General features: G+C 42.8%; 1 protein-coding gene across 2 annotated transcripts in view; it reads right to left on the bottom strand.

The window, feature by feature from the left end:
- The window catches only part of ZNF385D (zinc finger protein 385D), a 282,105-nt gene extending 266,176 nt beyond the window's left edge, over positions 1-15,929 (bottom strand). Inside the window, exon 1 of one of the 2 annotated variants that reach the window (XM_037143986.2) lies at positions 15,531-15,929. In XM_037143986.2, the coding sequence (XP_036999881.1) occupies positions 15,531-15,552 (22 nt within the window). In that variant the 5' untranslated portion in view covers positions 15,553-15,929. Of the gene's footprint in view, positions 1-14,645; positions 14,897-15,530 lie in introns of those variants that run through there. The other variant, XM_037143985.2, reaches the window with a different exon arrangement.
- Between the last annotated feature and the right edge of the window lie 685 nt (positions 15,930-16,614).

Raw genomic sequence — 16,614 nt, forward strand, 5'->3', positions numbered from 1 at the left:
CACCCCTTTGCCCCCACAGCTGTTGTTGGATTAGTGATTTTTAAGGCTGGGAGGGATCTTTGAATTCATTTCAATCCTGAGAAGTACAGGGATCCACTCCCTTTTAAATCTAACACTGACTGGAGCCTTGAATCCAGGAGGCAAAGGTGAGGGATAGATAACTTAGGAACATGAATTCCATTCACTGGCTCCCACACCTTCTGTATATCCTTGGGGAAGTAACTTAATGTCAGTTTCCTCATCTCTAAAATGGGAAGAATAATATTCATTTCTTAGATTTTTTGTGAAGAAAGGATGAGCCAATGAACACCCCTCTTGCCTCCCCGGGAAGGAGAATGGAAGTGGGAAGGAGTCAACAGACCTGAGAGCCCAGCTCTCCAACTCACTGACTCTTTTTTTTAGGTTCAATAGGTAAACTGTTATCTTTCATTTTCTCACTGGTCAATTTAAGGATGTCAGATGTTAGATAAGATCCTAAGCTACCATCCAGGTATGAAATCCTTTTACTGCACACTACACAAGGCCTGTATGTTCAACAGGCGGAGAGCATGGTGGGGGTGGGGGGGAGAAGTTTCAGTGGCTCAGTCCACAGAAGGGATGTAGATGAGGACCCTAGACTTGGACACAGCATCCCTAATTAGCATTTTATTAAGTGCAGTGATTTAATTATTTCATTCACCTAAGCGCTGTGCTTTGTAAGCACTGGGGCCTGCTAAGATGGTCAAAAGACACAGCAGTTAACATGGGAGACCCTCTCTCCAACAGAAGAGAGAACAGATGACTGGTGTAGGGAAGGGCCCTTAGTAGTACTTATACCTTAACAGGGATTACTGGGATTGTCCTCAAGTCCCTTCAACAGTAACGACCAGGAAAGTGAGTACTTCCACTTTACATAAATGTCCCCTGCTACCAAAATTCCACAGATGTGGCCCAAAAGCAGTATGCTACATGGAAAATACCAAAAGTATCAATATTTTGGCTCACGAGATGTCCAATCAGAAGGTATTGGGCCTGAATCCTGTGCCTGCCAATTTCAATCTATGTGATCTTGGGCAAGAGATTCAATCTTACTCACATCTTTCCTCTTTTATAAAGTAGAGAGAATGACATCTAGTTCATTAACACGATAACATCCATTTAGGAAATAAATGAGTTGATGTTTGTAAAGGGCTCGAGGGCTCAATAAATGGTGAGTATTATTATCACCAGCTGGGTATTTTTTTTTCTTTAATAAATGTAGCATTTGTACCATAGAGACCTGCTATAAACATTCCAGATCACTCCTAAGCCTACTGTGTTCTAAAGAGAGATGCTGAAAGAGTAACAGAAGAACACGGAGTTAAGACTAGAAGGGAAAAAACACTGAAATACATTAATTGTGAAAATGTGCTTTTACCTCTTAATTCCCACTGGCCCCAAAACAAAATGAAACAGGCAACCATATTTGGCCTTGAAGATAATTAATTTAGAGATATTTCAAGGATCGGCATTCTACTTTGAGGACAAGAGGGCACAATGTCACTTACAAGATACATTCTTTATGTTGTATTTATTCCCATTCTAAAGCATAGGAAATCTTTCCATTTTACAGCCTAATTTATTTTTTGAATAGTGAAACTAATATCCATATGGAATTAACAAAATGAAAGAGACACACAGAAACAGATTGGGAAGGGGAGAAACAAGACAAAAAAGCAAGAAGCTGCTTCACTTTGCACTTTGTTCCGCTTTGAGAATCCAGGCTCTGAGAAGGCTGCCCACAGTTCCAATAAACAGTCACAAGTTTGAAAGCCACTATATTATTTTTTAATATCAGAAATATATGGAGAAATTTATCAACACACAATTTCCATGAGGAACTTTGGAAATAGCCATCAGAATTAAATATGCCTTGCCTCACAAATTCCACATCTACGAATTTATCTGATAGGTATGTGTGCCCATGCGCACAAAGGATTATGTGTGTACAGTGATGTTGATCATTTGTATTAGTAAAAGAACAGAAAGAACTTATTTTCCTTTGAAAAGACCCAGTAAAATAAATCAAAATATGCTCCTGCATTAGAATACTATATAGCCATGAAGGAAAAAGAATGAGAAACATCAATGTATGCTGAATAAAGTAATATGCAAAGTAAGGTATATGAGATGTTCCCATTCCATGTAAGAAAGAGAGGGGATGGATGCATATATTCTTCCATAGAATTTATTTTTTCCAATTTATTGAGATGTAATTGACATACAGTGTTGTAGAAGTTTTAGGTGTACAGTGTAATGATTTGATATATGTATATGCTGAGAAATGATCGCTACAGTAAGTTTAATTTACACCCATCATCTTACATAGTTTCAATTCTTTTTCCTTGTAAGGAGAGCTTTCAAGACCTACTCTCTTAACAACTTTCAAATACACAGTACAGTATTACAAGCTATAGTCACCATACTGTACAGTACACCCCCAGGACTTATTTATTTTATAACTGAAAGTTTGTAGCTGTAACTACCCATTTCAACCATTTCTCCCACCCTTCTTCCCCCGCCTTTCACAGAATTTAGTGTCTCAAATTTAGTGTCTCATTAGTTTTTGAGTAGGAGGTTTAGTTCTCACCATTTACCCACTTAGAACACTCAATTTTTTGAACTTGTACATACATTATCTTTTTGAAATATAGAAAGAATTCTATTGAATTTACGAAAAGATTTCATGGTCTCTCTCAGCTCCTGGTGTTCCATGGGCCGAAAAGAAGTTCGAATTATTATCAGATAAGAAATACCACCCCCTAACCCCACATGTGGCACATTGCATGACATGCCCACGAAGAACTCAGAGAGAAAAGAAATCCATTTGGAAGAGCGAGGTCCCGATAACAGGCACAAACACGCAGGAAAGGCCACAACACATCCAGCACACCTCCTGGCACCGAGAAGTCAGTATCGTTGTGATTAGCATCATTTGTAAGCCAGGATTTTGGAGCATTACTGGAATCGGTGCTACCCTGGTTCCGTGAGCCCTTGTGCAGGCTTTCTGGGAGGGAACTGGAATCTTTCCCTGATCTCAGCTTCAGGTCTCAGCATTAGCTAGCTGCTTGGCATGCAAACAAAAAGGAGTTTGGTTTGTGTGTTGCATCGCTTTTCGGTTTGTTGCCTGCTTCAAAACCCTGCTGCTCTTTCTGGATAGTGACAATAGCCTCCTCGGCTTTGACTTTCAGAGGCTGAGATTTACTGAAGGTCATACACAACGGTGTGGCGGGGGAGTCTGTGCTAGGGAGCTATGACCGAGCGCGGCTGCTCCCTGTAGTCTCACTGCTTAACCTCTCTGCACCACGTTTCCTCATCTGTGGAACAGGCGGAGTGATCATTCCTCCATCACAGGGCTGTTATGAGGACTGGTCAAGGTGATATACTTAGAACAGTGGCTGGCAAGAATGAAGTACTTAATACACCTTAGCTATTTTTAGTAGTCATAGCTCTGCCTTGAGAGGTAGGGTGAGTTCCCATTATCTCAATTTATTGACTTGGAAGCTGAGGCTCGGGGGGCAATTTATCCAAATTTACAACACTAGATCAAGACTTGGTTTTCAGTCTGAGTGTTGGTACTAGCCAGACAGCACATGCATTTACTGGGCCTCCGTGTTCCTGTCTATGAAATAGAGACTCTGACTTCATGTTTAATGGTGGATGGCACAGGCTACAAAAACAGCAGTCAGCGTTGGGAAGAGATGAAAACCTCCCAATTTTGCCTCTAAAGTGGACATCACCAGTGAAAGCGCGATTGTGTTGGGTCCTCTCTGCTACCGCATTTTGTGCTCCAGGAAAGCCAGAGGAGCTCCGCTTTGTGCTCATTTGTTCTCTTGTCGAAATTGCCTAGTCAGCAGCAGTTCAGGCCTGGTAACACCTACTGTGGAAAAATTGGCTGCTCATAGCAGCCTTACTTACTACTAGTCATGATAAGAACACAAAAGGTGTGCTTTGCTTCACACAGTAACGTCATGTATTTGGCAGACTAAAGGCTCTGATAAGTGGGAGGCCCTTGACAGAAGGTGGGTGAATTGGCTTTGCTAGGTAAGGACTGGCAAAGCCAGCTTCATGCATTCAACACCAGCCAATTGAGCATGAGGAGGTGGAACCTCAGACCTCTACTGGAAGTTCATCAGAGAGATGCCCACGGTTGGGTACCATACTCAATAAACACTCACGATGCCAGTGCCCATGTGCCAGGCTCTGTGCTAGGAAGCATATGAGTTGAAAATCTTTCTATTTTCCCCTTCCTAAGCATTTAGTGGAAGCTTCAGCGTAGGTGCTGCCTTGTCTGTTCGTGTGCATGTTGTTTTAAGGATATCGACTGTTAACACAATGACAGGTAGGAGATGGAAGGCGCAGTCATTAGCTGCAGCTGCCCTCATAAGTTGTTACAGAGCTCAGAGAAACACTAATGGATAAACAAGGTCGACAGGAACATGAGGGGTCGGTTCAAAATGTCTCAAGGTGGCTAAGCCTTAGCCAGGCTTTTCTTCCCCTAAACAGCGAACAAAAACCATTAGCATTGACATTCAGGTTAGGCAAACTGTACAGTCAACCAAGAATGACTTCACCCTGGCTCGCCCATCATATCTCAGGACAGGAGGTGATTTACAAGCTGCTGTCTCCGTACAGTGATGCTGCAATAAAGATGATCCATGAGCACTTACACTTGATCTTTGGGGTATTTCTTCTTTTCCGTCATGAAGAAGAATGCAGAGTCAGTTCTATAAATTTGTGGCAATAGCCACTGCCAACATTAAATGTGAAAGAACATTGTGACAGCATGTTGAATGCTTTGTATACGCCATCAACTTAATCATTGCCATTATTCTAGGAAATTGCATTTATTATTCCTGCTTCATAGGTAGGGAAACCAAGGCTCAAAGAAATCAAGTTACTTGCCTAAGTTCTCCATGGGGAACTTGGTCTTGAATGTTGAACCTAGGATTTGAATTGATCTATTGAAACTAGGGTTCCAACTCATCCCAGGCTGTATGACACTTCCTTCATTTCAGCACCAAAAGTCCTGTGTCCTGGGAACCCCTTCAGTCTCAGGCAAAACGGGGTAGTTGGTCACCCTAAGTGGAACTCTAACCCCAGACCATTCAGTGTGATGCAGAATATAAACAGAGCAATTTACATTCGACACTTGGACCTGACATCCCTACCTACAGAAAGCAGTGAGCAGAGCTCAGCTAAGCAATCTCTAAAGCAGGGGTGTCCAATCTTTTGGCATCTGTGGGCCACACTGAAAGAAGAAGAATTGTCTTGAGCCACACATTAAACACACTGTGACACGTAATCACAGAAAAATCTCATAATGTTGTAAGTAAATTTACAATTTTGTGTTGGGCTGCATTCATGGCCGCCCTGGGACGCATGCAGGTGCACAGTAAGAGTCTAAAGCCTCACTACTTAAAGTGTGGTCAGCAGGCCAGCAGCACCAATACCACCAGGGAGCCTGTTCCAAAAGCAGAGTTCCAGGCCAGACCTGAGACCTACTGAATCAAGACCTGCATTTTAATATGATTTCTGGGTGACTTGTACCAACGCTAAATTTTGAGAAAGGTTCTAAAATCCTTTCCAGAACCATATCACTGTGATCCTGAATCAACTAGTATTAACATCTTTTTGGTGCCAACTCAATAAAGGATCCCAAGTGCAGGGGAGGTGAGGCCACAGCTAGGGAGTCCAACTCTGGAAACCAAGGGGCCAGCATAAGGCAGCTTGGAATCAGGCCTGGACTTCATGCCATGGACAGATCGCCCTAAGAGGAAAGATGTGTTGGGAAGGAAAGACCACAAGCTTTAAATTCAGGTTGACCAGACCGCCAATCCTGACCCTGCTGCCTGGGTGACCTGGGGATAAGTGGGGAATCCTAGGGCACAGAATGCACTTCGTGAAGTGGTTACATCACCCATCTTCACGGTTCTCCATTCTGGCCATTCTTTAGAATCAAAGCTGACTCATTGTAGAAGAAAATGCAGATGCCTGGGCTCCACCCCCAGAGAGGGTAATTCACTCAGTTTATGGTGCGGCCTTGACAATAGCCTCATGTCCACGTTGCCCAGGGGATTCCTTCATGTGGCCAGGATTTAGATCCACGGAAAGGCCTCTTAAGGATGGTGATAAGGTGCCACTGCGCCTGGCATGAGGCAGGCATTCGGGCTTTGTTAAGTTCCCCTTCTCTGTCAGTGGTGACCGCATCACCTGTCAGCGCCAGGACTGCTTCCGCCAACCGGAGTAGAGGAATTCTCTAAGGACACTAAGAAATCCATAAAGGCCATGCCTTCAGCTTCACACTCTAATTGTCTTCCTGATTAAACATGTTAACGGGAGGAAAAAGCAGGCCACAGTGCCAATAAAGAAGTTATTTATCAGAATTAGTGTTTAGGATCTTACACAACATACTTCTTTAGAGGGAAAGAGAAAAAAAAAAAAAAACAACAATCTACTTTCTAATGCGCCTTTTAACTGATAAAGCTGCCCTAAAATGTGACTCTTAAAAATCCCCACAGTCCTCTAAGTTATAGCCTGCCATTCCTCGGGGCAGCTAATTAAAACACCTGGTGGTAATCAGCGCCTTCCATATTGTACTCGGTGAGGGCAACGCTCCCCAGCAGTTACCGCGGCATCGCCTCAAAACGAGGGCACCATAAGTTATGAACTGTCACAGAGCTTTAGCAGCAGGCTTTGGGAGGGATGCTAATCACTCCATGCAGAAAGGGCAGAATGGTTTGTCTTAATTTTTTTTTAATAGGCAGGCCAGTCAGCCAAAGAAATCAGTGCTTAAAAGTCTAGCAACACAGGGAAGGAGAGATAAAAATCAATACCAAATCCCTCTTTCCTTGCAAACAACTATTAATAAACTCCCACAGCTTTCAAGGTGTCTGTCCCTGTTAGAGTCTTGGAACGGAAGGAATATAAGGGGCATGGGATCTTCCTGGAGGCTTTCTCGCCACAGCCTCTGCTTCTGCAGTTTCCCTTTGGTATAGAATAATGGCAGAGAACAGATTAGAAGTGGCCTCAGAAGCACATCTAACCCCGTGATACAAGGGGCTATTGGAGGAAGGACCGAATGCTCCCTCCTCAGTGCATTAGAAATTTCTGCTGGAATGCTAAGCTGCATAGCTGAACAGATTATTTCCAAATTGCCATGATAGTTTTCAAAATCCACTCCTCTAAATCATTTGGATTTTTCACGTCCAAGTAACAAGGCCCTTTCATAGAGTGCTTTGCAGATTATAAAGCTTGCATTCAACTTCTCATTGCCCCTTGCAGTCAGGCAGACTTTTTAGCCCATTGTCTAAAGGGAATAGTTGACACAGAGAGTCACTCATGTGTCCAGTATCACACCACCAGAAAGTGACAGAGTAGATACTTGAACTGGGAGGACCAGCGAGGCGTTGCTGATAGCTCTTCAGCCATATACTCCCCCCCCTTACTCACATCTCCCCCAAAGCAAAGCTCTTTCTGATAAATTGAGATGTTTTAGCAGAGACACCGTCTCATGTAGAGTGCTACATAAACCAGGCATACAATCTCCTTGGAGGTCCTTGGCCAGTTTGCCCTATGATCTGTTTCCTGAACTTTCACTGGACGGCCCCAGGGCTGAGTTGCGCCGGCTGCCTTGTCAGTTGGCCATGGGCTTGGTCCATGCATGAGGGCACAGAAGCAGTTCTTTGTTGAGCGGGTAGTGAAAGGGAGGAGCCATAGTAGTTCTCTGCCTCACTCTGTGCCTAAGGCTGAATCATTCCATCCTTCCGTGTGTGTTAGTCCTACCAGGATTCCAGCCCCTCCCACAAGGCCCTGGGCCCTGGCCTCCAGGATGACATCTGTCTCTCCATCTTTCAACTACCAGATTCTTGCTACTGCTAATCTCTGGCTGCCTCACCATCCTTTATGCGGTTGCAAAGCTCTTCCACCGCCCATACAGTAAATCATCTGCATTGAAGTCATTCTTTGTGAATTAGTTGGCATGGTTCCTGTTGGTTCTGGATGCCCCAACAGAAATACCACTTTTTTCCCCAATTTTTATACATTTGTACATTGGGTTGATATAAAGGGAATGAGCAAGAAAGAATCAAATTTTACTGATGGCTTAACATGTACTTCCTGGGCCCTGGCACTTTTGTATGGCTTGTATAGTTTGGTCCTCAAAATAGAACTGTGGGAAATGTATTGTCATTATTCTTCTTTTACAAAAAAAAAAAGGAAAATTTAGATATCAAAAATATATGGTGGCCTGTCCAAAGATACAAAGCCAGTAAGTGGAACAGCTAAAATTCTAACGTAGGCCATTTCTTTCTCTTCATCATTCATGGAATAAAGACCAGCCTGGGACTCTATCTTGAGAAAATCCTGGAGTGGCTGTCACTGTAAATATCAGAGTTTGTAGCACAAATGACTTAGTTTTTTTTTTTTTTACAAGCACTGAGTTAAATAATGAGACAGGAAATACAACATATAATTAGTACAAGCTTTACTACCTGATACCACCTTTGAAAAACCGAGGCAGTAGAGAAAGGCCAGGTCCTGCTTGAGGCAGCTTTATACCTTCTAATTAGTATTTTTTCAACTATTATTAACTTTTTGATGTAAAAAGACAAGGCAGAATGAATAAGAGTATGAATTACGTCCAGACCTCTGATCGATGAGAACGCCACAGTCAAACACAAACATAACTTAGTTCCTGATCATTTGTATTCTATTAGCTGGAATATTTTTCTAGCATTATTATTACAGATAATCTCCCGTTTATCGAATACACCCCTGTGCTCCGCCGTAAAGAGTAAAGAGCACTGAAGTAAGCCTACGGAATTAGAGTCCTGGCCCTAACACTGACTGCCTGTGTGACCTTGAAGAAGTTGTTTTAGTCATCTGAGGCTCGGACTCCTCATCTAACAATAGGAATAATTATATTTGGTCTACTACCTGCAATGGGTCATTTTGAGAATAAAAGAAGCAGAATGTTGAAGCATTCTGAAAAAAAATACAAATTGCTGTAAAAGCATAAGGGATCATGTTTATTAAAGTACGTTTACATTCATTATTGCATCTTTATCTTCAGAGCAATCTGCCACAAGTACTTTCCCTCATCAGCCAAAAGCATGAATATGAAAAAGGTTAAGTGTGAAGAACAATTTTACAAAAGCATTGCAAATAGTGTCAAAATTATCTCTAGTGGGTTTTTTTTTTCAGCCTTAACCAATGTCAGTCTTTGAAACTGGTGGCCTTCCTGGGCATTTCCAGGTACTCTGCCTGTCCCAGCCTCCTGGCAATACCAACATCTGAGGTAATTTCACTGAAACCATATGACGCTGAAAACTGAAGTTGTGATCAGGTAAATTGATACAAGGTATGATTCTACCATTTTATATGATGACTTTAGGTATTCTCCAGACATTTATGTACATTGGTCTTAATAGTCTAATACATGTGTCCCTATGAGGAGTCCCGTGAAGAAAAAAGTAAATGGAAGCAGAACACTATTGTGAAATTCCTTATGTCTATTGTAAGATCTAATTTCTAAGCACTAGTCCTTACTTTTACAGATTAAAAAAGCACAGCTAGTTGCAGGAGCAGGAGGAGTATTTCTCTTATCTGTACACCAAAACCAGCTTTCATGGGGAACATCAGCTTTAAAGGATGTGCTGAGGAAGTGGAATGCCCTGCTCACTGACCTCCAAAACCCTTCTATCTTACACATTCAGCGTGTATTTCTAGGTGCTTATGTGCTGGGCGCTGAGCTAAGCAGGCACCTGAGGACACAAACTAAGCACATTCATGCATTAAAGATCTGGGCGGACCAACCGCATCCCACCCACAGCCCCCATCTCCCACCAAGTACAGTGGTGCTTTGGGGCAGACAGCCTGTCTTCAGAGCACCAGTCATGACACTGAGGCTGACTTCCCTCCCGACCTTGGCCAGGTTACTTTTTCTCTTTCCTCCCTACTTACAGAAATGTGATATTGCAAGTGGGCGAAAAAAGAGAAAACTAAAAGGTTGATAAAGAGAAGAGGTTCAGTGAATTCCACCCAGTGCTCCAATGGAGGCTCACATGCATTTCAGGCTTTGGAATAGAGAGAGAGTTTCATGGTAATACCTTCAGTTTTAAAGGCAGTGCAAACCTGAAGTTCACATTCAATGAAGGCCGCCTTCCAGCTGCTTCATAACGATTTTAACGCTGCGACAGAGCAAAGCATCTTCCTATTTTCAACCCTAGCAATTTGGTTCAAGCATGATCTCAACCACTTTAAGCTTTGATATTTCTAGCCACTTCTTATGCTGTATTTTCTCTTAATGCCACCAATCATGTGTGAAATTCTGTTGCAAAACTAATCTTTGTGGGAAATGATATGTAATGGCTTCTTGAAGAAAGAGAGAGAGGGCAGCGACTATGACCTTTGTTGTTTTTTGACATGTTTTTCATAGTGTAAAACAAATGGAAACATCTTTTCCTTAAGGTCAAAATAGAAATAGGTTTCTGCTCATACAAACAACACCCTTTCTTAAGCAGGTAAAACCTTGAAAATTATTATGATGTGACTTTAAAAACCTCTAATGTACAAAATGGTTGTTAAACTTAAAAGCCAGCTGTGCTCAAAAAATGATTTAATTTCCCTCTTATTAACTCAATACTTCATGTTTTACCTTTCAAACAATGTGAAAAGATTTAGGAATATACAAAAGAAGTGAATGAGGGGTAATAGTTGAGGACTTATATAGTAAGGTACCATTCAACAGTCCAGTGTTAAACACACACACACAAGCCAACACACCTTATCAAGAGAGATTCAGTCAAAAGCAGCTGTGGCCACATCTTCTGGAATGGAAATCAGAAACCACTAATTTGAATTTTCCATTTGTTTTTTGGAACAATTATACCACCCACAAAAGGGTAAGTTTGCAAGTTGTCATTATCTCATGAATTTTGGAAGTTATTCCTTAAATAAACCTATCACATTTCCATATAATTAAAGCAACTAAGAAGGTTCTTCAAAAAAAAAAGCAAGAAAAGTTTAGCTCAAAATTTAAGGATGTGAATTAATAAGGAATCCATATTACTGACTTAGTAATGAAATTTGGAATTTGGTTCCCTAAATTAAGAACTTCATATAAGTTTAATAGAGAATGGTCTTAAGGGAGAAAACTTTATGGTTTTTGAAATACTTTTTGATTTCAGGTTCCTGCATATTTTCCTTTTTGACAGTATTCACCTGTCACATTCTCCACACCTGGTATATAGTAATTTATTATATGTTGTTTACATTCATCTGTAATAAAACATCATGGCAATAACTTCAAACTTTAAAATGGGGGAATCTGGAGTCAAAAATTTCTTCCTGAATTATTCTGTCCCCAGGTCAGCCTCAGGAAGATGGAAACAGCTCCAGCGTGTTTAGAAGACTCAGGTGGACCTAATTCCCCATAACAGATCACTCAGTACATACTAATTAGGACGAGTTAAATGTTTCCACTGAAAATACCAAAAAACAGGAATGTTCTCCTTTGCTGCCTGCTGATTCCTGCTTGTATCCTTACTCATGACCTTGCCACTTACCTGTTTTTCTAACATACTGCTTTAGAGGTGAAACTTGATGGTCCAGCCAAGACCAAAAGTATAAATGCTGACTTGAGAATGTTCTACACATCCCAAGGGAAAAACAAAAGTCCTTATAACAACATACAGGCATGTTTACTATAGGCAGGGGAATAGGTTTCTAGTCCAGAATTATCCTACCAAATTTGTCCTAGCTACTGTGTTAAAGGCTTCCTCAATTAAGTATTTTTTGTTATTGATTAACACACTATGAAGTATTTTTGCTATTTTACTTAGGCATTTTAAGGAAGACAGAGGATCCACAATTAACATCAAGCTGAACTTGACTGGCTCACTCACACCTTCTAAATTTTGCCCAGCTGTTTCTCCATGATTAATCAATATGCCATTAATAGGAGCATTTAGCGTGAGCTCTAAGATTTGTCTCTCAGTTCTGCTCATTTGTTTCAGGTGTATCATTTCTTTTATCATTTCTTTCTTCATGTAGTTGACTCAGGGCCTGATAATGTCCTCAATTTTGGCCACCAAGAACCTCCTCGGAGCAATCAGCCTCCACGGTCTCTCCTGATGGCAGAGGGCTGGGACATGGCACTTCTCTGGCCAACCGCACACAATTTCTGAGGTTGACATGACCAGTGGTCACCACTCACGGCTCCAGCAGTGGAGAAAAATGTTGGGCCAGGTGGAAAGGGGGAGATGATTCAGACAGAAAGTGCTTAGAGGTAGAGACAGTACGCAGGTACAACCTTCTGCCAAGCTCTGAGAAATACGCAGGATGCACTCAAGCAAAGCACCTGCCCTTCATACCAGCACACTCCTCTTAACCAAACTGTAACCCAGCAGTTTGCGTCTGCTGTACTGACAACCACCCACAGCCACTCTTCCTTCACCTGGGGAGAAGTCTCCCAGCTGCTTTGCTTTTATTCCTGGATAAATCTTTTATGGCTAGTCATTCTTGGCACATGTAATTTTTAACTATGTAAAATATTTATGGGGGTGAAGAGGATAACTTCATGAGCATATATTACTCTCCCTTGCATTAACAGTAAATCCCACTCAGGATGCTGCTGACTGGGATTTTCCTTGCTTCTTTCTTTTACATAAACCTTATTTTCAACTCTAAGTAATGAATGCAAGATCAATAGAAGAAGTAACAAAAGTATCCAGGGTGACTGAACAGCAAACTCCTAAATCACTGCGCAGTAAGTACGAATGAACAATTATCAAAAACACTGCACTGAACTCTCAATAGGAGATAAGAGTGAGGTTTACGCCATTAAAAGAGTCCATTAGTCATGTGAGTCTGAGACAGCACACTCAAAACATGAGCTATTCTTGAGAACTGGAAATATTACCTACTCCACCAACTTCCCTGCAAACAGCTGACTCCCACTGAGCAAGGACAGGGTCCAACTGCCCAGTCCCTAGGGTGAGAAGACACACGGAGAGGCAGAGAGGCTGAGCCAGCCTGTTCAGGCAATAACTCTTCCATTACATTTGGGGGGCGCAGAGGTGGTGCAACACAGACACACTGGATGATTTATAAGCGAAGTAAATATCCTCCCTACATAGCTATTCATCACATATTATAGTATCATCACGCTCTTCATCACTCCCTGCTCAGGACACAATTCTGACTCTTCTACCCCATTCTCACAAAGCACCAGAAAAGCCCAAAAATGCAGCCCGGCTTTCCCTTTGTCCCTGTTCTCCATGACTTGATAAATCGCTTGCAGTTCAAAAATCAAGGGAAAGTAACAGGCAAAGTAAAAGCACGGTTCTGAAACATTACTTGAAATAGCGAAAATTCTACACACACGCATAAATATTAACACATAAATACACACACATATATACATATTGGCATAGTTTTAAGGATGGGCGAACACTAGTAGGCTGTTAAATCCTCACGTGCCTGGGTTGCATTGCTCAATGCTTCTTGCCCTCACTCTTGTACCATCCGTTTTATTAGAGACAGGTGGGCTCTCCGAGTTCTGGATGCCTAACAGCCTGAGCAAGGGGTTGCACAGCACAACCTAAAAGAAAAGGCATTCCTGAGCCCACACGATTTCCTCCTGCAACAGAAAAACATCTCTCATGCTGGAATGATGGCAAGACTGAACCATGCCCATGACACAGAGGGCAACTTTAGTCTTGCCTTTAAAAGAATATCGCCTTCATTTGAAGAAGGACATCGTATTTCAATGTGTACTATTAAAAACTTGCATTGCACCGTGAAACTAACTGCCTTCTGAATCACCCTGCTTTACAAGACGCTGAACTACCGTACAGTTGATAACATGAGCGAACCCAGTGAACATCCCTCCCATACACACATGATAATTCAGAACAGCAGGGATGGGCTTTGCCCAGTGCTTTTGGACTATCCCAGTACTCTAGTGAACGCTACCTCCTCACCGCAACCACGTAAGAAATTGTTGTGAGAGGCTGCAAACTTTAAGTAAAATTACGATCTACTTTCCACCCCTCAGATGTCATTACAGAGTCCAAAATTTTCTTTTGTCCAAAAGACATATTATCTCCACAAGCTTTTCCATTTCTCAAAAATAGATTTGTGATAAACAATAATCACTTGCTATTGTATTAATTGCTGACAAATAAGCTAACTACCCCCATGGTTAACCCCTGGAAAAGGGTGTTGTTTATTAACTCTGGATTTTGCTTAAATTAGGCTATGAAATGAAGATTTGTCTTTTCCAAGTTGATTTTAGTTATTTTAAGACCTCTTTTCTAATAAGACACAAATTATAGGGAGATCACACTGCTGTCAAGACAACTAAAGGCATTCGGCTTTTTTAACTTGTGCTTCTTCCATACTTTCACAAATGTTTCAAAGGCTCAAGAAAACAAAGCAAAGCAAACAGTACACACAGAAATAAATACCCGAGAAACTAACACTGCCCCAAATGCATTTATCTAAATATTTCTTCAATCTAAAAAATGACTCTAGACTTCATATTCAAAGCTAACCAAGAAATCAGCCAGACCATTTGCCTCTTGGAATCCCTCCCTAGTCCCTCCCCAGTTGCTGTCACAAACCTTTTAATATCAGATAGATGCTCTTAGATGATGACGCCGGATGGAACTCACAGAAGGAAAGCATAACTTCAGGGAGGAAAGGATGTTCGGCCCCAATCCGTGGCTTCTTACGTAGTGAAGAGATTTTGCCTTTTTCTCCTAGCAGTAAGTTGCAGCGTTACAGTGAAAATGCACAGCTCCCCGCCTGCTTACAGTGCTCCGCTAAGAGCCCAGATATAAGCCTCAGCATGTTTTCTGGCAATGCAGGCAGCTCAGCTGAAAACCTAAGGGAGGCTTCCACCGCGGCACCCAACTACTCAGCACAAGCGATTTAACAGCTCCGAGACCTCTCAAGGTTTGAAATAATGTGCACCTTGTGCTAGGCTGCTCTAGCTAGACGGCAAACTGGGGATGGTCTGGGGGAGTGTTCTCAGCTGTTTAACCACTGCACACCAAAGGGTGTTTTCCCTTTCTGCCTCAGACTTAGGGAAAACCCGAAATGCTTAATGAAACACTGATATCGACTGAGCTTTCACAACATCGGTAGTATAAGAACTTTGTTTTACATTCCATTAAGTTAGCCCATGACTTCCCACGCCGCACCATTTCTCCTTCACTTAGCTAAAAAAGCCAACTTCATGCAGACAAATCAAGGTAAAGTTTATCCACCCCGACCCCTGTCTCTCTTCTTTTCCAACTCAAACTCCTCCACGACTAATAAACAGCCACAACGGTGGCACAAAGGAAGCGTTGAAGGCTGCACCAGCCTGGTCCTCCAGTAGCCAACTGGAGGTAGGCTTAATGTAAATAGAATCCCGTGGTTTAAAGATTTTTTTTTTAAGGGCTTGTCTGTACCGATGAAGCGCTGGGCACTCCCAGCATTACACCAGCAGAGTTAACACTCACCAAAATACATTATGTTTCTCATTAATCGGACAGCAGGAACCCCACCGCAGCGTCTTCAGCATCAGCTCGCACCCAAAGCTGACACGCAGGGCAGAGCCGTTTCATGCTACAGTCGCGGCGGCAACGTCCCCGGCGTGGAGAGCAGCGAGCGCCGAGCGAGCGTGCGTCCTCGGCGGGCTGAGCGCCTCGCAGGCTGCCGTTCCCGGGCTACGATCGCGGGCAGCGGGAGCGTGCGCTCGGGCTGCCTGCTGCACTGCCCATCCTTACTGTAATCCGACTCCTCCTTGCGATGTCCTTGCCGCGCCTGTGACATCAGGACTGAGAGTACTACAAACAGACGCCCCCACCCCGCCACACCCCACCCGCGGTGAGCAGCGGCTCCAGGAGGTGCTCCGATGGCCGGCCCGGACCAACCACGGCTCTCGGGAAGCTTTGACGAGCCCAGAGACCCGGAGGGGGCGGAGTGAGGGGAGTGGAAGGCTCTTAAAGAGAGAAGGGTCTTTGGATGCACACAGGGGATATTCACCGGCGAGAGGGAAGGGACCGGGCTAAGGGGAGGTCTGCCATTAACGTGTAATTAGACACACGTGTATCCCGCCCCTCCCGTGAATGTCATCATCCTCGCCAAAATTTAGCCTCCCCTACCAAGTTAAAAAGGCAGTGGGTGGAGGAATGCTGTCTCGTGTGCCTGCATTCTCCTTTGCCATGGGCTTGAGGGTTTCTCGTTTGTGATGTTTACACCCAAGAGGAATAAAAGACTCACGGGATCATTGCTAGGGAAATGGGGTTTTTCACTTAGGAGTGCTCAGATCCTGGAGAGCCGAAGTTGGTGAAGAGTTATTTTTTTATTTTTATTTTTTTTTTAGCTAAGTGGATTAGACAAATGTAAAGAGAAATAACTGGCAATAAAAGTCTCCTCCCAGTTTCACAGGATCACATTTGCTGCCTCCCTTAGTAGGCAGTAGAAAGGACACTGAAGCCGAAATGATCTTTGGCCCCTAAATGGGAGAGGCATTTAACCTGAAAGGCAACCAAGATTGTGTCAAAATTGCAGTCTAATCACCTGTATAATATACAAAAGTGC

Source organism: Artibeus jamaicensis, unplaced genomic scaffold (genome assembly GCF_021234435.1).
Source record: "Artibeus jamaicensis isolate MK-2021 breed Jamaican fruit bat unplaced genomic scaffold, CSHL_Jam_final contig_519, whole genome shotgun sequence".
NCBI classification, from domain to species: domain Eukaryota; kingdom Metazoa; phylum Chordata; class Mammalia; order Chiroptera; family Phyllostomidae; genus Artibeus; species Artibeus jamaicensis.